The following is a 24,716-nucleotide window of genomic DNA, read 5'->3' on the forward strand; positions in this document are numbered from 1 at the left end:
TGACTTCTCTTTGTTGTGTGACCAGAAACCTTCCACCCTGCTAAACAGATGAAATAGTAAAAGATGGCTATTGTGTGGAAGATCTCAATGTGTTATTGCACAAATTGTTATGTGATTCCGAAAGAAACTGAATGTATAAATTCTTTGCTTTTTTGATTGCTTTAGGATGTTGTAGTATTCTGGAATGGGAAGCAAGTTTCTGTCTTTGAATGCTCAGGAGTTACCTTAAGAAATGCAGGTAGGACTTCAGAACAGAGCAATGAGTGGAGTATTAAGAGTGTTAAAATGGTTGCCTTCCTGCAAAGTTGTATGTTTACTTCATTCATGATAGATGATAGAGTATAATAATAATACTTTTTACTTTGCACTTATGAACACTAATTAGACTTCATATTGCCATTTTGCAGAATAGAAAGATTGGAGTATAAAAATATAGGTCAGTAGTTAAACAAGTCATCAACAAAACCAGAGCTCAAATACCGACTCCTAGACCTGTGCTTTATTCACTAAGTGTGCTGGGATATAATATACAGGTTGGCCTCAGAATATGCTGGTCTTCTTGTCTATGGTCAGAGGTAGCACTGCAGCAGCAGAAGTAAAACTGAAGATGATGTGCATCTGTAGGCATAAAATTAAAATATATATCCATATAACCTCTGTTCAGCTTCAGCCCAATTCTGGAGATATCTAAAGACTAAATGTATGCTTCATTCATGAAGTTTCTAAGGCATCCAGTTGTGCGATGTGCCTTGACAAAACTGAGCATCTCGAGGCTACTCCCCACAGATTAGATGTCGGGTCTGGATTTGAAAGGTGTTCTCAGATCCAGCATATCAGATAGATAGGTCCTTACATAAAACATGATATGAGGAGAAGTCCCCTTCTTTTTAAGTAAATCATGACAACAGTTCCTTCCTTCTTTCTGCATCCATTTATTGTAATGATGGTTTGATTGTGATTGTTCCAGGCTCTTTCCTTTGTGACTCTCCAGTTCTGTGCGTGCATGAAGAAAATCTGTACACAGTTGAGCCAAATCGGGTCCAGGTCCGCACCTGGCAGGTAAGGGCGGATGAAACTTGAGAAGATGAATAATATGTCTCAGTGCTGCTTAGCTCCAGTAGGACTGCTGACTGTGGACCTAGCTAAGCAAACCTAGGTAAAAGTAACACATTCTTATTTTTAGTGATAGCTGTAATGATCATTCAAGAAAGTCATTACATATAAACAGGGGCATAAAGCTGAGATCGACCAATATGCTTTACTGTTTTCAAAGTTTAGGTGTGCTGTACTCGCAACTTAAAAGTTAAGTGGAGGTTTTGTAAATCTATTGACTCTACCTTTGTCACAGAAAAAATGTGTTGAGGATTTCAGCTGAAAGATCTTTGACACTCCCTGTTCTTTATAAAGTCTGTCATATTTAAGTAATACTGCAGTCTAACTAGTAAGTGTTTATAACAGAAAATAGAATTCTGTAAGGACCAGACTTTTTAAAATGATCAAAATTGCATGCATATTGAATGTATATATTATTAACAGGAAAATGAATGTACACAATATTTTTATAAGGTAATGAAAATACCCCCTAGAAGTTCTGTTTAGAAGTGTGTTTGTGCCAGGTCTTTTGTTTAAACATTGTAGCCTATGCTAGTTCATGCGAATCAATCTAATAGATTCTATTAACTCTAATAGAGTTCCATGATACATAATTTTATTTAAGAAATAAATATTTTATTTAAGAAAGGGTGAGATTTATCACAATAAGGAGTGATTTTATCTATTTATTTTGCCAACTGTATATTAATAGACCTATAGGAACCTGTATTTGTGTGTCCCTTTTAGCTAGAAGAAGTTATATTATTGCAGAGCCAATATTTGCAGAAGGGTACCTCTAAACTTGACCTTTTTGGAGGCTGTACATCCAGGTTTTCAACCTGAAATGCAGATTGCATTTGTTGAAACCTTGTGTGAGATGGCGTGTATATATGTGTGTGTGTGTGTGTGTGGGCGCACGCGTTTGTGTGTAAAGTATAGTTTCTCTCATTTTGCTGATGATTTAGCTAGCGTAGAAGTTCAGCAGTTAGTTAACTAACTTAGTGACAAAATAAATCCCTCTTAGTTAGACACTGAACACACAAAGTTAGTGTTATGCCCTTCTCCTCAGGGCACGGTTAAGCAGCTGCTGGTGTTCTCTGAAGCAGAGGGGAATCCATGCCTCTTGGATGTCTGTGGAAACTTCCTGGCTGTGGGAACTGATTCGGCTCAGTTTAAAATCTTTGATCTATCCCGCAGGTATTAATAAGGCTTTAGAAAATCTGCTTATAATTGAGGGTATTTTTTGTGGTGAGGAGGGAACTTTTAATTGTTTTTGTTCTGATGAAAAGTGATAGCCTCTTTGAATCTCAAGACAATACATGGAGCCTGTATGAATTGATGGCCTTTCTCTAAAGCAAGGGAAGAGCCACAGAATTATTAGACAAACCATGGAATGAGTAATGTAATAGCAGTAATTTAAAAATATATATATTGTGGGGGATGTTTATGTGTATTTGAGAGTGGGTGGAGAAGTTTTAGAAGATCAAGGCAAGGATGTCATATGTTTCTGCTGATAATCTAAACAAGAAGAAGAATAGAGTGTCCGCAATTTTTAAGCTCATTTCCTCTACAGAATCAGTGAATCCAGGTTTGTTGATTTATGACAAGATGTGAAACCCAACTTTTTCTAATTTGTTTCAACTCTTCTGAGATTAAGGTCTTGTTTAAGTTAGGTAACGGGTTTACTTGACTTTGTTCAAATTATATTGTGTGTTTCCATGCTGACAAACAGCTTTGGCATGAAAAAGATACATTGCTGACATGATTTTTCTTTCAGAAATTTATCTACTAGTGACTAAGGCACATTTAAAAACCTGAAAAACTTGAGTAAAATGGATTCTGTCCTTTCTTACATACTTACTTTTGCTCCAGAGTGTATTTTCCACACACAGAACAGAGTGACAGGCTATCTTCTATTTTCATTGTACTACTCAATTTCCTCGTAGAGGAAAAAAACTTAGTACTATGAATTCAAAATTCTGGTAGGATGTTCTTGTTGTATAGCTCTGTTGATGGAATCCTGTAGGAGCATTTAAGTTTATTCTTGCTGATTCATTGAGGAAAGTGTCTCATTAACCTCTTCCTGAAAGTAAGACAGGTGGGAGCAATTCTCTGGAGAGGAAGCTAGTCTGGGGCAGAAGGGTCATAAGGTAGAAATAAATAGAAGACTTTTAAGTCTTACTCATAATATGAAAAAAGTTATTGACTGCTGAGTATTGCCACTTGCCTGCCACCATATGAATTAAGTTTATTTCTTTCCACAGAGAGGCAAAAGTGCACTGCCATAGCAAGAATTTCTCCAAGCTCTTTCCTGGCCTGGGAAGCATTGCATCTGTCAAGTGCAATGCTAATGGCAACAAAGTCAGCATCCTTGTTAGCAAGGTGAGGCAAAGCTCTTTCCTTGCTGCCCTAGGGCCTGACCAGCAGTTGCCAGACTGATACGGTGCGAGAAGATTTCTGAAAACACAGGATTAACTTCTCAAAAACAAACTTACATTTTCTGTGCACTGTGCTGGAACTTGAAATTTCAGGTCCAAGTGTGAAGCTAAACACTAAAACTAAGCTGTGCTAAGGTTTTGTATGTTTCATGAGAACAACAGCTCAGAAAAGGAAGGGTCAGATTAATACAAATGCTATTTTGTAGCATTTCAAAGAAGTCAAAGGCTAACTTGCTAGAACAGAAAAACAGCATGAAATTTTCTGGTATTTATTCCAAAGAATATTCTTGTGTGATTACCAGTGCACAAAACTATGACAACATGAAGCAGATGAGATAAACATACCATCTGAACTTGACTTTTTTTCTTTTTAACTGCATGCTTCAGTGACTTTGGTTTTCCCTTTCCATAGGCGGATGGGAACATTGATTCCAAGATCTGTTTCTATGATGTTGAAATGGACAAAGTTACAGTCTTTGATTTCAAAGCTGAACAAGGGAATGGTAGAGAGAAACTTCCTTCTGGACAAGGCATTAACGAGTAAGAAGCTTTTATTTTGGAAAGTATGACTTGTGGCTTTAAGGTAGGAATCTGCCCTGTGAAAAGAAGCCACATCTCGATATTGGCAATTCTCTGTCTTTGCATAGGAGCTTGTACTAATTTAATTTTTTTTTTTCTAAAGATTTAATTAAAACTAGTGGATAATTTCTGTGTCGATCAACCCATATCCGTGTCTCTTCTGATATCTTCATTTGACACTCCCTAGTTCACATATCTCAAAATAAACAGAAGGAGCTGGTTCTTCACACAACATGCAGCCAAGCTATGGAACATCCTTACCAAAGTATTTTTGGATTCTGAGGGAAGGATTTATGGAGGTACTGGACAAATTCATAGAGCAGAAATCCAGTGAGGGTTATTAAAATTATGGAAGCTATGTCTGGCACAGGAAATCTCTTAGAGGGAAATGATTACATGTTGGGGGCAGTACTTTTGGACCTATTAGATGACCAGCTTCATGATTCTCTTCTTCAAATAATTATGTTAAATCTTGGAAGCCTACTGCTCCATGAAGAGTTTATAGGGTAGAAACTGAAAAGAGGGCATTCTGAAGCTCCTTATAGGAAAAACTTACTTCTAAGTCCAATACAGAATGGTTTTGTGTGGATGAAAACTTTTGTGAAACAACTATTTAGAAATTATGTATTTTTTTCACACAAGCTGCTCTCTGGCAAATACATTAGAAATCCTAGCCACCAGGCAGCATCACACAGTGAACTAGGAATTAGTATGGAAGTGCAGTGGAATATTAGGGTACAGATTTCAATCTGGTTTTACAATGATTTATCTTACTGTATTTTTCTTAAGATGAGCCAGTCTTAGAATACAAGGTTTTGTTTTTAGCAACTAGCTGATGCAGGTATTACAGGCAAAAATGCTGTTACTCTTTTCAGCACTGAAAAAAAGGAAGAAACTACTCAGCTCATTAATAACTAAAGACAGTGCAAATTTTGGGTCTTATATCTTGGTCAGTTAGGCAAACAGTCTAATAACATGACTTGAGAAAGTTGTTTTCAAGTGTAGTATCTTGTGCAGCCCACCAGAGGCCACCACAAACTAGGAATGTTATTTCACTGATGTTTAAATGCTAGATGGTGTCAGCATGAATAATCCATTTATCTGTGCTTCATTGTGGATTATCTTGAAATCAGAATGGGTAAACTCATCAGAAAATGATAACAATATCTATATTACTTCCCTTTCTCTATCTCCTCCTCAAGCAGAATCTAAAAACTCCCTATTTTTTACACAAATACTATTTTTCATTTTGAAAATAATTTATTCAGAGTTAAATTCCATGGATAGGACATTGTGTATTTCTGCTTCCCCTCTAATCTGTCTGTTAATTTGCCTTCCAGCTGTCCTCCTCCCCCTGCCATGAAGACTACCCTTCAGTGGTGGCAGCAGAGGAGAAAAATAATTTTATGATGGTTTCTCTCTCTCTCTCTCTTTTTTTTTTTTTTAAACTTGACATCTACATAAATCTTTTATTTTTCAAAAGAATAGTAATCCCTTGCCAAAATAGTCTGAATCTGTGCGTCTAGATTCTTAATATGGCCTGCACTGAAGTAGTGTTTAAATGCCTGAAGGAGGCAGTAAGTCTTGCCTATGTTTCTTATTTAAACTGCTGTCAGAGAGTAGCTTTTCTACGGCTGAAGGGTTTTTTGTTGTGCTCAATCTGGTAATTCATAATGTCTCTGAATTCTTTTAAGAACCTACTGTTAAGTTCAAGCATAGTATTCAGGAAAGGGAATGAATTGTGGCATATCTGGAGATTGAAGTCCCCCAGCTGCAGATCAGGTTCTTAAGTAGTTGCAACCCTCTATGTTCCCTCACTGCATCCCAGCATTGATGAGAAGTTTAGCAGATAAAAGCGTGGATCACACTGCGTGGCCTGGTCTCTGCTCAATTCCCAGTAGAGATGGCAAGGAGACTTTTAGGAGAGATCTGTTGACTGAGAATATAAACTAATTTTTTTTTCTTTTCTTTTTTTTCTTTTTTTTCCTCCTCCCCATCAGTTTCGTTGTGACTTTCTGGTGGTGGACTCTTCTGACCACTGCTGAGCTGGATATGAATTTGAGGAATATGTATTAGAAACTGTCTTTAGTGCTTACCTAAATGCATATCAGTGTACTCAAGCTATCTTGAACCTAATTGGCTGGGTGTTTCTAGAGGTGCTGGCAATAAGTACCTTGGGGCAGTCTGTAAAACCCACAACAAAGCAGAGCTGAGGTGGTCTCCATGTTACAGTAGCTACACTGGTAAGAGTAACCAAGCTAGGTCATTTAAAGCATGTTCAAACATTTCTGTAGGACACGTGATCTCAGAAGAGGCATATTTTAGGTGCATAATTGCATTTGTATCAGCTTTTTTGCCATTGAAATACTTTACGTCCTGATAGTCATGGTAAATGTGCAGAACAAACTAGAAGTGGCATTGCCATATATATGTGATTGATACTACAATGCAGAGCTACTGGTCTGGATAATTGAGTCTGTTTCCTGGTAGAGTGTTTTATTTTTTACATATTTTTACAACATTTTAAGTATGGACTAATGTGGCCACTGTCCAGCTGTTTCGATGGCATAGCCTGCTTTGTTTCTGTTGGTTACTGACTTGTTAGCTACCCAGCTGACAAATATTACCTTCATTTTGGTTAAATTTGGTCAACACCAGTCTTGTAGATACTTAATGCCATCTGTAATCATGCCAGGCAAATTACAGCAGGAACACTAAAATATAAAAGCTTTCAGTTATTGCTCTTAGCCAGCAATCCTCCTTTCAGTATCTGGTGTCTAGATGCAGCTGGTTTTGCTAAGGTGGCAAGCTTATTAGAGTGATCAGAAACAGATCTTACAGATGTATTAAGCTTTGATAAATATTAAAAAAAAAAAAAAGGAATTAAAAAAATGCCCAACAACATTGCCTCTAATAAAAGACTGCATAAAAATTAGAAGCTCCCACTTGTACTAATGAAAATCTCCAGTTCCTGGGAGTATAAGGGAGGCTTATGAGATGACTATTGAAATTAGTACTTCTTGTGGGCTGAGGGTGGTGTGATAAAAACCTTACTTTCAAAGCAATAACCTAATTCAATTAGTTAAATGACAATACTTCATTCCGCTCCACACATTTTTTTAAGTAGATACTTGTATTTCCTAATGTAGGCTACAGTCAACACTATCACATCCTTAGCTGAGGTTCTGTTTTAGGTACCAGTCCTGTCTTTTATAATAAAAAGCTTGAATTCTGTAGAATTTCTTTGGTATAGAGTTCCAGGGGATGAAGCCCTAGGCTGTGCTGAGCCTTGGGACGCCTCGTTTTGCATTCTCTGTTCTCTCAGCTTTATGCTGATGGAGCAAGATTAGCTATGTAATGTGGGTGATGTGTGCCTGCTCCAAGGGAATACTTGCTGAATGAGCATCTTTCTTTGCTGATACCTAGAGTGCTCACAAACTCATCACCCTGGTGGGTGTAGGAGTTCCACAGGGGATGTAGCAAGGCAAGGGAAGTAAGTAATGATCTTGGGGATTAAAAGATGGAATTCAGCTCCCTATGTAGCTTGAATGAGCAGGAGCTTAGATGCTGTAATGGTTTATTCTCTGCCAAAAAGCCTCTTTAAAATCCTTGCTAATAGAAGTAATTGAGAGGTCTTCTACAATGTCCGTTAGTTTTCATCTCTTTTCCATTCACTGATGTGTTTGACCATAACATGATGTTTCTACAGGAAAAGCCTTCTTGGTAAATATAACATATCAGGAATATCCTGGGAATTCAGTAGGCCTGTCAGTTCTTTGTATTTCAAATTGTATGATAGATTGAATGAGCTCTAAATACTTAGATGAGCTAATTGGCATGGCTTTGCATTGTTTTTATGAGGTTGAAGCTAATGGAAGAAATAGAAGTAATATATTCTACCTCATCCACATTCTGAAAAAAAATATATATTTGCATACATTGTGATAAGTTATCATCATCATAAAGTTATCCCTTCTTTATAGTTAGTCCTTCTTTATATTCATGCATCGAACAAGTTGGAATTGCTTTATTTCCCTTTCTATGTTTCTTGTTGGCAGGACTGTTGTGGAGTATCCAGAGTTACACAGGCACATCCCTGTTTGCCATTTTTGGGACCAGAGTGAACCAAGACTTTTTGTATGTGAAGCAATTCTTGAAACAAGCCTACAGTCTCCAGACCAGAAGGAAAAACAGACTGAGAGCACAGTACGGTCTTTCTGTTTCTTTGTTTTACCTTGCTCTACATGGAGTTCTTCATATCCCAGTAATTAACTGTTTGCACTTCGTTAAGCTGCAGGACTAGGTAGTATATGCTATCATGTGCAGAAATTAGTAGCCAAACCAAGTGTTTTCTGTCTGTGGCTTCAGGCAGTCACTGTATGTTACCTTTCTCTTTTAGCCCTAGCTTGCATACTCTGGCAAAGACAGAGAGGTGGTTTCTGAGTCTATGCGGGAATTTTGAGGACGATCAAAATCCAAAACTTGTATCTGAACTACAGTTTTTCAAGGGACATGAATGGGTGAATCAAAAAATCTTGAGATCTGATATTTATTTTAATTTAAATAAATTAATGCAGGTTTTATATCTTGACTCCACTTTTTAGCAGCAAGGATTGATTTGACAGAATAATGGGGACCCTACTATTAAGGTGGACAGTGAAGTCAGTATATCCTTCCTGCTCAGTTTTTACTATCTTTTGCTCTTCTGGACAGACTTTGTACATTGTTATAGTACTTCCCAAATTGTATTTTATGCCTCTTTTCTTTTTACAATAGCAAAAAATATTTTGTTTTTATTGTTCAGAAATAATCTAATCAAAGAGCCATTTCATTTGACGAACAATTTCCCCCCTTCCCCTGCTAATGTGCTTAAAGCACTCCTTTCCATTTTGTCTGTGCAAAACTGTCTCATTTTCATCAATATTCCTTTGATTTTAAAATGTCCATGTTGATTTAAAGTGCTCAGATTCATCCGTTATTTTAGTTTAATCTCTCCCAATTAGAAATAGAAAGCTTTGTTTCTTTTATTGATTGAATGACTTGGAAAAATCATGGAAAGATCAATGTGAAAAGGAATACGGGTGTCTCAAAAGACCTTGCTGGGGTCTTCCAGCAGAGAGGAACACTTCAACCTAGTATTTCTAACGTAAAGAAACAAAATTGTTTGGTTTCTACATAATTTTGACAAATAAAAAGATATAAAATGAATATAACTATTTTTTTGGTCCGTATTCAAAAGCACTTTTAATTATGTGCTTATTCTTTAACAAATTAGGAGTAAAATGCTTTAATTTTGGCTTAAGCCAGGTCAATATTTAAACCATTACAGAAACTGTTTTTACATGGCTAGTATATTCCCTAATAACTCTCAGCAGTCAGTGAGCTACTGAAATTATGGCAGAAATAATGCCACATTAAAAATAAAGTGTTGGAAAAAATTGTGTTTCTTTGAGTCTGAGTCAGATCTCTCAAAGAGAGACTTCCAGATTAGCAGTCTGCTGCCAGGGGCTTCCCTCTTTAGAGGTGGAAAGGTTGGTTCCTGAAAGGCAGAGGTGACTGGCCCTCTGCAGCAGGAACACAATTTGTAATGTGCAATGACTTGTTGGCTACTTATTATAAGGAGGAAGCCTGCAGCTCTGCCCTCTCCAGCAGGTGTGTATGTGTGAATGTGTATGTTGTATTATTTTCAAGAGAAGGTTCTGCCAAGTGAAAATGGAAAATAAAAACAAAATGAAAGAAGGATATTGCACCATAAAAAACAAAACAATACTTCACTTCCTTTTCCAGCTGGATGTTTTGATTATATCATTCTTCAGTACTGAAGAGCATGGCCTTTTGCTTCAGGAAAGCTTTCCATTGCCTTCATCCTACCAGGTTCTCTTGGGCATTGAGGTGCCACATTATTACTTTGCAAAAAAGGTGAGGAAATCCTTTGCAATTCCTTCCCCTTCCATAAACTTAGACTTTTTCAATGTTGTAGCTGTCAATTTTAATCAAACTGAGTCTGGAGTAAGGTGCAACTCCAGTGGTGGTGGCTGCATCACATGTAGCAGTAATATAAATATCATTCTAGTATTGGTATACTTGGCAGTTTTGTGGAAATTGTACTGAACTGGCTTTTCATGGGTATTGCAAACTAAATGTGTTGTGCAAGCACAGGAGACAGAGCATTTACCAGAAAATGCAATTAAAAAGGGGATGTTTAAAAAAAAAAAAAAAAAAAAAGTCTTTCTACTGTATGTAGTCACCATTTCTATTGTATATAAGATGAGAATATATGTGTGTGTCAAACTTGCATATGGCATAAGAGGGGGCATTTCTTTAACTTCAGAATAAGCAACCCACTTCTCGTTGAACTTAATCCCCACAGAATACCAAAGAGAGTAAGAATACTCATCTTGCACTGAATGGCTACTTGCTAAAAATATCAGGAATGCATCCTATAGCTTCTTGGAAACTTGAATGTGGATTCAAAATTGTTTGTATGTTAAGATGATTAGTAGTTACCTGGAAATAATGAAACTTATTGCTTACAGAATGGATCTCAGGTCAAGCTCTGACCTGATTTCCTTGTTGTCTGTTAAAATGGTGATTTGTACTGCTGTCTTTTTCCAGGAGGAGCTAACGGAGTCTGTTTGTTCTACCAAAACACTTCTTTTTTGTAGAGTCTGAAGGAACGTGATGTTAATGATACTTCTAATCCTCTGAATAAGGCAGAGACAGGCAGACCAATGTGATCCCATAAATCTCACCTCATATAAGTAGATAAAGACTGTGTTTAATAATTCTCTCAAGACTTTCCTGTTTCAATGTAGTTAGATTCAGAGCAGTACTTTGCAATGTAGCCCCTTTCCAAAGAATAGACTATGTACAATAATCTTCCCATGCAGACCTAGCTTTTAGAGTTGTACTTTATTTTGCTTTTTTCCCCCCATTAATATGAAAGGTCAAAGACTATCTGCTGCATTTCCTTCCCCCATCATGTCTCATGTTATTTTACTGTGATATTACATCTCTTTCTTTTTTTCTCTGTATGGATTATTGCTGCTATTAGTTGTTTTTTCAGAGAGGATGTGTCTATAAACCTGTAAGTATCTATAATTGCATTATTCTGCTCCTCTTCCTTCATCCTACTTTTCTCTCTTCTGTTTCCATTTTTTCCTATAGTAGTTTACTGTATTTTAATGGCTAAATTACTTGTTATGTAGTAATTCATGTTGCAAACATGATTCAGTTTATAACAGAGGTTGTTTTAAATAAATAAAATGAAGTTGATGCAACAAGTCTTACTTGACTGAGTTTCAGCTCAGGGTTTCACAGAAAGGTTTCTTCTTATTCATTATAATGCCTTTCCTGTTCTTGTTCCAGAAATTTCCCAAATCGTAGTCAAACCCGTTTCTCCTGTTACCGAAACTCTAGAAGTTCCAGAACTGTCAATTGGACAGGAAATGGTTTGAATCCGAGGTTTAGTATTTATCTCATGTGCAGGCAAGAATAAAAGAATTGGGTCTAAATTGTTACCTTTAGAACAACAGACTCATTTTTGAGAAGAGACTAAGCTTGCAAATGTTTATCTGAAATCTTCAGAAATTCAAGGACTTAAAAGAATAGTTGTTATTGTAGTCTTAATTATAATAGTCATTGCTGCATCTCGTATCTCCTAAACATTAGTGATGAAGTATTGTGGTTGTTCATTATATGTCATGATATGCTAATCTCTTTTGTGACATTCCGTATTTATGGAGGCTTGAAGTTCTGAAGTGTCATGACTATTCACTATTGATCATAGTCCCACAGAAGTAGAAAACTTGGACTCCAGTGGAAATAATCATGTAATTAACATCCTTCAGACATGTGAAGGAGTAAGTTTTATCCTGCTTGGTACCTAAATGATATCATTCTCATTTTAGTCAGGAGAAGCTGAGACAGAAGGACAAGCAGAGTCTGGCTCAATAAAGATCTCGCAAATGGTTGCCAGAAGACCCATGAGAGATTTTGTTGGGTTAGGGGACTGTGATAAGACTACACGGGATGCCATGCTGAACTTCAGCTTCCATCTGACTGCTGGAGACATGGATGAGGCCTTCAGATCCATAAAGCTGATCAAAAGGTATTGTAAGTATTTATATGTATGTCTTTATGGTTAGAGTTTATTTTTATTAAAAGTTTGTATGAAGTTCTCATTTTTCATTCTCCCTTTCATTTTTTGAACAAGATGAAATGTTTACCTTATGGACTTTTAATGTAGTCTCTGTTTTTTCTTTGTCTACAAGGTGTTGTTGTAAACTATATGGATTCTTTTTTACTAAACAAGGAAAAGATGGATTGATAATGATTGACCTTATTTTGTGTCTGAATGGCAAAAAAAACACATTATGACTAGGAGAGAACTGAACATTCACAACTTTATTTATACATCTAAAATAATCACAGTAATACCAAGTATTACGAATTTACCGACCATATAGCTGATTTTTAAATTTAAATGTACATTATTATAATATGGATATTGCAATATTAGAAGAAATAATATAATGTCTTTTAAATATTCCAATATCTTATTTTTAAAAAAACCTGCAATTAATTATAGCATGTTATTTCTAGAAAACATAGAGCTTTTCCAGAAAGTAATGCAGACAAACGAATACAAATCTTAGTTGGTTTTTACAAACCTACTGTTAGAAGAAACTCTTTGTCAGCTTTATGGTATTGTACCCTGATAATCTAGAACAAAGCACTTGTTCTAGAGCATCAATCTCCGCAGAGTGTTGCTCACTTTGAACATGGTGCAGAGTGGCAATTGGGGTTGAGTTTCTTATTACATCAGAACTGGGTGCAGAACAGAACTCAAGAGCCAGCTTGATGATCACTTTTTATCAAAGTGTGGCAAAGTATGGTGGCAGTTATGATAAAGAAGAAAAGCAACAAACTCAACTGGGAGCAACACAGCAGTCCTAAAGAATTTGTAACATTCACAGCTCGTGATCCTTCAAACTGATTGGTAACTGTGCTCAGAGTAGCATCCATAAGAGTTTTCAAACATCTGTCATTGCCTCTAGTTCCTGTATTTTAGGTATTTCCATAGGTTTTTTGACCTGTTGGTTTTCTTCCTGAAAGTCACATGCACATGGCTTTTGTGAGCCCTTGTGCTTATAGGGGTCAAGCTTATAAACATTATGCCTAATTTTGAGGGTGCTAATTATTTTCATTTCACTACCAGGTTAAGGTACCAGGCATGTCTTTTTCTCTCATGGCTAAGTCTTGTATATATGTCTAGTTCTCCAGTTCGGGTGCTTCAGTGGCAGATAAAGTCTCCAATATTCAGCGTGTCTGTGCCTCTGACCACTGATGGGCAGAGCTGGGTATCCCGACATAGCACTCTGATCTGGAAATGTCATTGCAAATATGAACGCAAGCTGGGAAGGAAATCATTTGGGCTGAAATAAGTGTTTTTAGTAATCTTTTCCAATAAGGTGAGTTAATAGTAACAGGGATTATTAGGGAGTCCAGGTAACCTTCTTGTCACATCATAACACTGAAGTAGATTTTCAGTACCACGTGTGACCTGTTGTAGCTGGGTACCCTTTTCATTGTTAATAGCATGTCTTTATACCAACAAGATAATCCCAAACCTCAGTTTCAGGATACAGAAGAAGTGTCTGGAAAAAATGCAACTTAATTCTTCTTCATTCCCTTACTTTACAATTAAAATCATTGGAATTGCACTTTTTGCTTTATACTATGTGGATCATGCTTTGGCTTGGAAGTAGGAGTTGCAGCTAATTAGAAATTCCTTGAAGAGGAGTGGATGGATGAGATGACGGGACTAAAGATAAATGAAATTTAAACTGCTAGAAATCATCACTTGTACAATGAGTTTTCTGCTTTCTCAGTTTGCCTGTTTGTTAACTCTAAAGGAAGAATGATTATCAGTGGTCTTCTATAGCTTTTTTGCATCATCATTAGGGAGCAAGATAACTTTATCCAGGCAGAAAGAGAATGTGTGTGGTTGCCTCTTTTCTGTAGTATCACCACATACACTCTGTCTGCTACAGCTGAACCCCACTTATGTGTAGCTGTGAAGTTGTCAGGATTCTGACAATCCGATATTCTGTGCTGTACAGCAGAGGAGGAGGGCAATATAATATAATATATATATATATATAATTATGTGCATTATACATATGTATATAGATGGAGCCCATCCAAATAATAATTGAGGGCCTCTGCCCACAAGAGTGAGCTTTGTGATGTCCTTCAACCCTTAGTTTTAAATTATAGCATATATTTATAGAAAACAACTCCAGTGCAGATCTCCTTGGAGATCTCTTCCCCTTTCAAGTCCCTGCTTTCAGCATGGTGACTCAACGTAGTCATTTTCCAGGCCACGGCGGAATCGAGCAGTCAGGGTGCGGCTAATAACAATGACCCGGGGTGCCATACAGTCCTCTCGCCTATGAAGGATGTTCCATATGAGGATGGCAGCTGCCAGTGTGGCCAAAAGACACGCTCCGATGTTCAGGTAGCAAGACCATGAGAGGTTGGTGTATGGTCCAATGCGGTAGAAAGTCACCAATCCAATGACCAGAACGAAACCTGCAAGGAGAATGGGAAAGAATTTTTTTTTTTTTTAATGAGTTATTCTTTTGAACTTCTCTAGTGGCAAGATGTCTTAGGCCATTGTTCATGAGTCCGTAAGTCTCTTCCATCCTTCTTGTGAAGTGCTGTATGTATTCTTTAAGGCATATTTGGACGGGGTGATGTTTTATGCAAAGTCTGGATGCCTGAAATGAAGTCTTAATGTTAGGTTTAAATCTTTTCACTGTGATTTAAATTTCTTACTCCCACTGCACTGTTTCTTGTGTGTGTTGTTTTTTTTCCCCCCCCCATCCTCTTGTTTCACTTTCTTATTCCCACTGCCAACATAACAAACAGGTATATTGATAGTAATAATAATGAAAATCCTTTGTTCAAAAGTACAGTTATTCTGTACTTCTGCACTGTAAAATTTTTATTTAAGGCAAGCCACTGTTATGAACTGCAAAGATGATGAATAGCAGAATATATGTTACAGAAATTAAAAAAAAAACATACAGCAGACAAAAAAAGGGCAAAATAAGTTGGACCCGTGGCCCCACTTTTTCTGTGCTGGAAAAAAGTGTTTATGAGGGAATAAACCAGGCAGGAATAATACTATGCCCCCAGAAGCCATCAAAGGCAAGGTTTCTGTTCCTTGCCTAACCTTAAGCACAGTAGTCAATTCCCTTAAAAGCTGGTAATCAAGTAATAATGCTGCACTTAGCTAGTATTTCTATCCAGATGTCACAATGTGATTTGCAAACACTGAAAGAAGAGTTTTGCACCTTTTTCTTGATATACACCACTGCTAAATAATAGTATTCCCTATTTCACAGATGAGGTGACTTTTCTAGTCTTGTGGGAAGTCTGTATTAGAACAAGGGACAGAAACTAAATCCCTTGACTACCACTTTCTTATGTTATTAAGACTGCCCTTCTGCTGAAGAATGCATCAATAGTGCACAATTACTTTTCTGTCCTCTGTGCCTTGTATTAGTTTTTCTTCCTATCCCTGTAACCAAATGAACTTACTTTCAGCTTTTAAGAGAAGTAGTTTATAGATCTAATTAGGTTGAAACAAACATACAAAGAGGCAAAGATGTCTCACTAACCAAGAACAGGTTTCCTCTTCGTTCTCCTTACACACGTAACTTTAACTGCTACTGTAACGCCAGAAGTATCATGGACAGAAGGGCCTGCTCATGAAGGAAGGCTAAAATAAACACGGGCCCATAAACAGCCAGAAGGATCTGTAGATACCATCTCCTTAAGTTCATGGGCAAGGACAAGCCATTCTTTCCTAAGTGCAAGCGTCTGAATGCTCTGCTTTCGCAGTGAGCTGCACTGCTTGGAAACATTGTTCCCACAGATATAATGCAATGCTTTAAATGGGGTACAGGGGACACTCACTTGATTTTATCGTATCAAATTTGTGTTTAGAAAGAGTACTAGTAATGCAGTGAAGATGGAAAAGACAAAAAGTATACACAGGTGAAAAATAAAGAGTAAGGAAATGAAAGACAAATATGAGGGGGGAAAAAAATCAATCGCCACTTAAATAGACATGACACTTATTCTGAGAGTCAATATTGAGAAAGCTGAGTCCTCCTTATAAACTAGCATAGAATGAGTACTAATTCAGGAAATGTCTGGCATCCTCCGCTCTCCTGTGTCTACCTAAAAGGTGATTTGTAACTCCCATAGCTGCTTGCTACACCTCATCCTCTTAAAGTAGCGTTGTGTCAGAGATGGCATGTACCAGAGATGGTCTGAAGTGAGGCCGTCCTTCCTAAGGATATATGAAGAGGAAATAGATTCTTACAGAAGGAGTAGCTCTTTCCTGCTCTTTTGCCACTCTGCAGTAGCATCTGCTGTGAAGAAAGCCTAACATGCTCCAGATGGGTTTTAGACTGATGAATCAGTTGTAAGGACAGCAATTAAGATAACGCCTTGATTTGGTCAGTAAGATTCTTTGGGGCATCATGAAATATGGTAGTCATTTCATTGTTCAGTGAATTACTTTTATGTGGGAGAAAATGTAACCGCATTGAGCACATTAACTTAATTGAGTTACAGAAACCACTGACTTGTGCAACAGTTGTTCACTAGCGCTCCAAGTTGAGTCTGCAGGCTTATTTAGGAGGCCATTTGTGTTCTTAACATTAGCTGAATTGGAGATGGGATCCTAACAGGTCATCTAGCATTATTTCTAAGTATACTGGTTAAGAAGTTGCTTCTTGTTTTCTGTTTGATAAAATACTGAGTTATGATTGAGATGGAAACATAGTGAAGCTTTTCTTGACAAATTAAGCTTAAACCTTCATTTTTTTCAGTAATCACTGATAGATGACATGTCTTAGATCAGATTAAGTGTCCTTTTTAAAATACTACTCTCTTGAAGCCAGACAGATGTTATCTACATCCTTGAATGGTACAGACTGTTGGAGGCAAATTATCTGTTAATGTCTTTGAAAAAAATTGAGGCTAAAATTGTTGAAGGAGATAATATTCATATGCTCAGCTGATTGCTAGCATCGTCGTGTGAAAGTGGAAATATTCTCTCCCTGTGCATTCAAAGTCCTCACTGAAGTTGACACCTGTTTTTTTGAACATTCACAGAACACTACTTTTGTCCCCCAAACTAGTTAATTGTGCTCTTCCTTTTCTGTGATGTCTCCCTTGCTTGCTTTTGAATTCAAGTGACTGGTGTTTGGTGTTATCTGGGTCTTATACAACTTTATTCTGTTTCTGGATTGTTAACAGTAATGGCATACAAGAAGACACTGGCAGAGCTGAAAAATTAAATAGTTTTCCCTCACTTCCAGTGTAATGCTTTCACTACTGCATGCTTCCTCTGAGTTCAGTTTCTCCTGAGGTACACGCTTGAGAGAGAGGGGGAGAGAGATGCTGTGTTATTTGTGGAATACATCAGTTTTTAAACTCTCCACTGAGATGACTTCATTCYCCATATTTAGAAGCAAGATGAGAAAACTTCTTTTCTCCCATGTTTTGTTTTGTACTTCACAGCTGTGATCCTGTGGAAGCAGTGTGTGTCTGTTGCCATGTGTTTATAGAGAAGTTGTATCTCCTCATCTAAATCTGAGCTCTTTTAGGTCTTATAATACAAATAAATACCAATTATGCTTTTCTCTTCTACAGATTGCAATCCACTTTTCGAAGGATGACAGATACTACTTTTCCCAGATAAAGGCAGGAAATTGAGAGAGGGAGTTTGTTTGCACTTCCTGTGGCCAGGTTAGGGACCTGTTTCTTTTTCTTCTGTTTTAAAATTACCAGAGGAAGCAGGGCACCGAGGAAGAAGTCAAGAGACCCGTCTTACTGATGAGTCTGTCTGGCACATGACAAAAGTTTGTATGAGATCAGTTTTCCTTTCAGTCACTCTTTTCCAGTGTATGTGCATTTTCACATTATTTGTTTCAGGCTCTGTGAGCAGAGACAGCTGAGTACAGGAAGACCAGTTGCATAGAGTAACGCTGATGCTATGAAGCATGTCTTGCAGCTTTCTTCCTTTTCACAAAGATGATGCACAGCTTGTGAGTAGCTCATTTTGCCAGCAAGTCAAAAGGCAGTGTTCTGCGTGGTTCACAGGCCAGCTGACATTTTAACACCGCAAGGGAATAAGAAGTCTAAAATCTTGATTATGAATCAGGACTGAGCAAAGGTGTGGGCATGGTGACAGTATACTGGCATCCCTCCTAGGTGTTCCAATGCCTTCTAATATGTTACTTTTCTTTTCAGCGTTTCCTTCAATATAGTTGCACAGAACTGGAGACAATCTGATCAAAAGCTAGTTGATATCAGTAGCAGCCTTTCCACTGACTCGGCAGACTTTAGTTCATGTTTTATTTGTACAGCAATAACCAGCTTGTTAGGGTAGCTTCAGATAAAATATAGCACAGTCAATGACTGCAGATTGAATGCAATAGCCACATAATTTCCTGTTACTGAATTATGACTGGTGCCTTCCTCAGTGCAGATTTACAGGTATTTATCTCTAACGTATGGAAATACTGGGTGATTAGCGCTTCCAGTTTCTGAACTGATCAGTCAGTTGATGAAGTCAGATCTGCTGGTGCAAACCTGCTGGGAAAAACGTTTAGGGCTCCTGGCCTTTGTGAGAGCTAAATTCCCCTGGGCATGAGTTTTGCACCATTCTTTGCTCATTTGGCTAAGGCAAGCAGCAGTAGGTTTATATATATTATTTTACGGTACTACAGAGGTAAATAAATGCTGTAGGAATATTTTCAAGATTTAAACTTTTTTAAGCACACAACTTTTAATTATATTACCTGCCATTTTCTCTCTTACTTATGTATGACTTATGGCCAATTACTGTCCTAAAAGGCTACACATCAGTGTGCTAGATGAGCCATCTTCATGAGCTCCCTTCCATCTGAAGGAGGAATTATCCACCAGGAAAAAGGAGTAAGGCTTTCTTACAGTATCCAAAATAAAACTATTTATGCTAGCAAGACTCTTCCCCTTTGCAGGCCCTTTGCCTGAACCCTAGCTCAGACCAGCAGCCTACCCCACCACAGGCTTTCTCTCCTTTTGCAGTTTTGTGCCAGTGTCTGAGCGGGAGGGAGCTGGGAGATGGTCGCTTGCAGAGCTCCCTGACTTGGCAGATAGCAGGAGTGACTCACTGGAGCTCTTGAGCAAAAAACACAGAATCTGTTTAGAATACTTTGCCACAGGCTAGACAGGAACTGACATTTAAGAAGACAGAAAAACATGATAGCCATGGGAGAGCGAAAGCATAGTACTTTAGAGAGTTTTCACAGTTGAGTGATTTTACAGTTCTGCCAGTAGAAGTGACTAGGGAGAGCTCTGGAACCCAAACGTTGCTGAGAATGTTATTTTACAGTGTCCTTATTTCATATTAGCATGGCCTGATACTAGATTTATAAATGTAGGAACTCAGGAGCAAAGGTTGAAGAAATTGTATTGATCCAAAAAGATTGAGTTCGTAAAGGATGATATCTGTATTTTGATGAATGCTGCTTTTCTAAAGATAACCTTATGCGAAGACCCCCAAAGTTTACTTGGAGAGAAGAGGTTTTGCATATGTGCTACACATGTTTTGCTTGCTCTTGGAGCAGTCTTGTTGAACACCAGCAAAGACTTCAGTTGAAACAGTTAGCAAGTCTGTTCTGTAAATGCCTGATCAAACATCCTCAATTCATTTATTTGCGCTACTCTGGTTCTTCTCATCAGTGGTTGCTCTCTCTCAGGGAATGCAGATTTTTATTCAGCTGGGACTCTGTGATATGACTGTGTCTGAGGAGTGGTCTCTTTTGCCAGTTTAGTGGATGAAACGTTAGGGCTGGCCACTTACATGAGTACCATTTGGTTGCTAGCAAGCAAATCCTAGTGCCTTGATGTAATAATATCTAATTTCTGTAATGAAAGAGAATAAAATTGAAGTTTGACTTTATTTTTACTGACATATGTAAACAAAGTATTGTCATGAGATCAGTATCTCTTGCTTTGTTTACTGCCTTCACTGTGACAGTTACTAATATTTGGCAAGCTGTGACAACATTTTAATCTGTCGCTGTTGAGTATTGCTGAATATTCAGTTAGTGCATCACTTTTGTGTGAACTTACTGTATGGAAAGTGGTGCTGGGATTCTACTCCTGCAGATGGCTGTGTAACCTGGGTATAACTCAGTTGTTATTGTAAATATACTAATGCAGAATTCAGCTCTGTATTCAGAATAATTAGAAAAATTGAATGTCTGAATTAAATTTCAGTATTCCATTAAAATACCTGGAGGGAGATAGTTGGTTTCCCAGACTATTTCCCATAGGTAACGTCTAGTAAAAATAATCAGAAATTTGCTCTGCTTGCCATCAGTCATTTTTATCTCTGAATTCGTGATGCCTTTTTACTCCCATTTACATTTTCAGCAGTCAAATGCAGAATAAGATTAAGTACATTTTTTTTCCCTTATTAATAACCTTTTGTTTTATAACATGTCTCTGTATTAAAAAAGGAGTGGGGAAGAAGATAAGGTGAGAGATCTGGGTCCCAAAGGGCATCTCCTATTGGAAAGCAGTTCAAATATCTGTTAAAATAGTATCATTTTCAGTCCGTGTTGTTTATTTTAGGAGGGCTGAAGATGGGAAGTAGTTCTTTAACACTCTGAATTTGGTTATGAAAATATTAAATATTTTGGTCTGGCTTAGTTTCATTTCTGTTTGGTAGAGATGACAGAGTTCTAGATACATAGCTATGTTGCCCTAAATTAATTTCGTTAGTGGATAGTAACGCTCGGGAAAAAATGCACGTCAGTCAAATTCAGGTCATTTTATTGTGCATTGTGCAAAGTCTGCACAGAGGCCAGATCTTTGCTAAAAACCCTGATGAGATTACTTAAAAGTACTTTATTTTCCCATAGAGCCGTTGTTTATCTCTAGTTGTTTCCCAACCTTAGCAAAACAAGCCTGGCTGGGGGGGGGGGGGCTTTTTCCGCTGGGGAAGGAAACAGATAACGAATTCACTAGGAAGACTTTTGGTTGGGACCGTGTGGACTGTGTCAGTGGGGGTGGGTTGGGAGAATGTTACTTTTTGAACTTACATTTCAGATCTGAACACTGAACTTCCTGTTTGGTAGCTGGCTATAAGCCAATTTCAGAGTTTTAGCACTTTAGAAGAGCTCTCCTGGTCACTTTTTGCTTGCATGATAGAGCTTTTTCAGATCCCCCCGCCTTGATTTGCATCCCTCCTTTTATTAGTGCAGTGATAATGCAGTCAAAGAACTCTGCATTGTGGGTTTTTTTGGGATTGCCAGCAAGCCTGTATCAGGAACAGTGTGAATTTGCCTCAGGAAATACAGTCCTATCCCCCAGCTCTCTGCTGTGCAAGAGAGTAGGCACAGTGGGCTGTTTCTTTGGATGAAAAAGCCAGCGCAGTAGCTCAGTGCAAGAAAGGGCTGTAATTCTCCTCTGTACAGCCCCTCTTTTAAGGTGACTTTCTCTGCCAGGAAGAGGGAGAAGTAAGAGAACAGAGCAGCCTGTCTGTTTTTCTGAGTTCGGAGGCTCCCCTTGTACAGCAGAACTGCAATTTTTTCACCCCCTTCTCTACCTACCCGTTAAACTTCTACAGGGAATGATTTAGCTGCTGTGAGTCACAAGCCTGGATGAGCTAATGGCAGGAACTCAGTTTTCTTTATCAAAGATTTGATTTCTATTTATCATAGATTCCCAAAGTGTGACTGCTGTGGGGCTTATGTAAATGATTAATAAATGAACCCCTTTTCCTGTGTCTGCTTGGCACAAAAGACAGTTGTTACAGTGCAAATTAAGTGTGGAGCTTCCATAATAGATTCTGGCTCCTCTTTGTAGCACCAGACTGAAAGCCATAGAAGTATGGGGGTTTTGTTTATAATGCCAGAAAGTCTTGAGTGGCCTTTGAGTTTTCAACTGGGTATTGCTGAGTACAATAAAAATGCCCTTCTGAGGATTTGAAGTAGAACATGACATCTAGAATTAAACAAGTTAGGAGTAACAAAGGTTCTGAAGGGCAATAAGGCCCTCTTGTCCTTCACTTTTCGTCACTGAATTACAATGGATTTACTACGTTTTGTTGTTGCTTGACAGATTGCCAATCCCTCTTTGCCTTTAACCTGATAAGGTTGGGAGATTTAGTCAGTGTAAGGCAGTGGTTTCTACTTTATATTGGTGGAAATCTTCAATGGGAGGTGCAAAGCACTGTCGAGTAAGTTTAGGTTTACTGGCAGTGAACTTGCTTTTGGAGATTTCTTTAGAAATAATGTGAGTCCTTGAGCAGAAAGTTGAATAGCATTCCCTAGGAATTAGATGTAATTGCTGTTTATATAAGGATGAACGTGCAGATGTTCACACTGAAAGTTAACTGCAAACATTGCTTGGCACTTCTGACCTGATTCAGAGGTAGCTGGAGTCAGTGAAATCTCTGCCTTTGACCTAAGTTGAATTTGAATCAGACACAGGTAAGAACCCTCATCAGCCTGAGCAAAGACGACCTGTGTGGAGAGCAGCAGGCATTGGCAAGTGATCCTCCTGGGAATTTTAGTGGTCATCTTTTGACTTGAAGCATGAGCTGTTTTCACTAATTTTCCAAGAGCTCTTTCTTCCTCATCTCCTGATGCATCAAAGAATAATAGTTACATAGCTTTTGATCTCTAGTTTGAGACTTTTTTAGGAGACATCTCTATGTATACATGATGTCCATCTTCATAAGCAATGAGGTAGATATTTGAGTTGAAGAATTTCTTGTCATTTGACATGCTTCCCTCTGCATTACTGCATTATTTCTAGCATTGTCTGTCATAAAATATATTCCTTATACTTGCATAACCAAGTGGTATTTACCTGGTATGATATTTGTTGCACACCATAATTCTAATCAGAATATGTGCCCTTGACATTGAGATGCTATAACAAATTGCCAGCTACTCATATCTGTGTTTAGACATGAAGAATATCGGCAAGTCTTCTTCCTGCTGTGGCTATACCAGTTGAAGAGTTCAGTATGCTTCTTGAGAGCTACCGCCCTTTCCAGTTTGCTGCTTCAGCTGCTCATGTGAGCCATTTCAGTCCAAATGAGCAGAACGAGCTTACATAGTTTAAGATCTTTGCAATTGCAGTTCATTTTGCAGACCTCTTTGAAAGCAAGGTCACTTTTTGTGAGGTCTGTAATCCAGATAAAGAACGTACAAGTTTGGCACTGAGGTGAAATAAAAGGTGTGAAACAACAAAAACATTTACGACAAATCAGCCAGTCAAATTCTGTCTTTTTTCTTTACGATTTTTAGATTATTTGCAGTGTTTCATTTATTTGCTTCCTTTTCAGGAAGCATTAGGTTTACAGCTCAGTTAGAGCATGTCTTAGAACAAATGTGCCTTGGGTGTCATGGAGGAAAAAGGTGGAAGGAAGTAATACAGAAAACAGGATCGCGTTTCTATCATGACTATCTTGAGCTTTTTTCTCCAGTGACTGCTTTGCTATTCTGTTCTGCATTAAGATTTTCTAGATATCAGCAGATCCAAAGTTGTAGTACTCGGAAAGAAAAGAGAAGACAAGTGGTCTAACAATTGTTTCTTTTAGGTTTTATAGTGCAGAGTATGTATGAACTCAGGTTTCTTGTGATACATTAGGGATCTGGAGTGAAATACACTGTCAGCAAAAAAGCACGGTAGAAAAAATTGGAATGCAAGGCCTGAAATTCAAAAGAGAAGTAAAATTGCAATTTATTTGGTTGTAAATGACAAGCTCAGTGGGGACACAAAACTTCCTTTTAATCTTCAGGATATTAGGTATTAAAGTAATTTAATGCTGAAAATTATTTGGAAAGGATATTAACTGTTATTCTTCAGGTTTATACCAATCTTTGACTTTCTGAAACTAGGATGAGACCTAATGTGAGGAATATTTTACCCCACATCTTCCCCATTATGTTTCTAATGTTCCCCTCTAAAGTCTCTGATACTTACTATTGTACAAGGTAGGAGACTTGGCTAGAATCCCTTTGGTCTGATCTAGTCTGGCAAGTTACTGCTTGTAGTAGTTTAATCTTCTCTGAAATCCTCTCTGCCCCCTGTCCTGTTAGTATGGACTTCCCTTTGCAGATTGCTCTTCTGTCAGCTCTGTTATTCATCCTACATTCAACGTACTGACTCTGAAATTGTTCCTTGGAAAAAAACAGAAAAAACAAAATCCCCTGAGAGAATTTTCGGAGCATTGACACAAAATTCCACATACAATGCCGGTTCCATTTTCACCACGTTCCTTTTCCAAAGCAAACAGCTTGCTTTCCTGTGAACTGGGAGGTGTGAGGTTGTGGAGCTTTGGAGCTGTGTGAATCCCATTGCGGTCCCTGGAGTAACACTGTTTCCTCTCTTCTTTCCTTCCTCTCTGCTTCCTGGGGCTTTATTTTCTGTTAGAGCTCCATCCTTTTTGAATGACTGTCAAATGCTTGTGCAGGTGGCAGAAGTGAAAAGAAAAACCAGTGGTGCCTGGAGTCA

At 38.0% G+C, this 24,716-nt stretch overlaps 2 protein-coding genes across 3 annotated transcripts in view; one reads left to right on the forward strand and one right to left on the reverse strand.

Annotated features, from left to right (window-relative positions):
• Positions 1-24,716, forward strand: part of IFT140 (intraflagellar transport 140) — an 85,161-nt gene that overhangs the window by 21,992 nt on the left and 38,453 nt on the right. For both annotated transcript variants that reach the window (XM_026071636.1, XM_026071634.1), the window contains exons 11-18: positions 166-238; positions 968-1,059; positions 2,162-2,289; positions 3,357-3,474; positions 3,943-4,070; positions 8,168-8,315; positions 9,897-10,028; positions 12,020-12,219. In XM_026071636.1, coding sequence (XP_025927421.1) covers positions 166-238; positions 968-1,059; positions 2,162-2,289; positions 3,357-3,474; positions 3,943-4,070; positions 8,168-8,315; positions 9,897-10,028; positions 12,020-12,219 — 1,019 coding nt within the window. The remainder of the gene's footprint in view (positions 1-165; positions 239-967; positions 1,060-2,161; positions 2,290-3,356; positions 3,475-3,942; positions 4,071-8,167; positions 8,316-9,896; positions 10,029-12,019; positions 12,220-24,716) is intronic.
• TMEM204 (transmembrane protein 204) overlaps positions 13,573-24,716 on the reverse strand; it is a 30,503-nt gene continuing 19,359 nt past the window's right edge. Inside the window, exon 3 of the mRNA XM_026071639.1 lies at positions 13,573-14,705. Within this exon, the coding sequence (XP_025927424.1) occupies positions 14,461-14,705 (245 nt within the window). The 3' untranslated portion in view covers positions 13,573-14,460. The remainder of the gene's footprint in view (positions 14,706-24,716) is intronic.

Source organism: Apteryx rowi, unplaced genomic scaffold (genome assembly GCF_003343035.1).
Source record: "Apteryx rowi isolate R43461 unplaced genomic scaffold, aptRow1 scaffold_329, whole genome shotgun sequence".
NCBI classification, from domain to species: domain Eukaryota; kingdom Metazoa; phylum Chordata; class Aves; order Apterygiformes; family Apterygidae; genus Apteryx; species Apteryx rowi.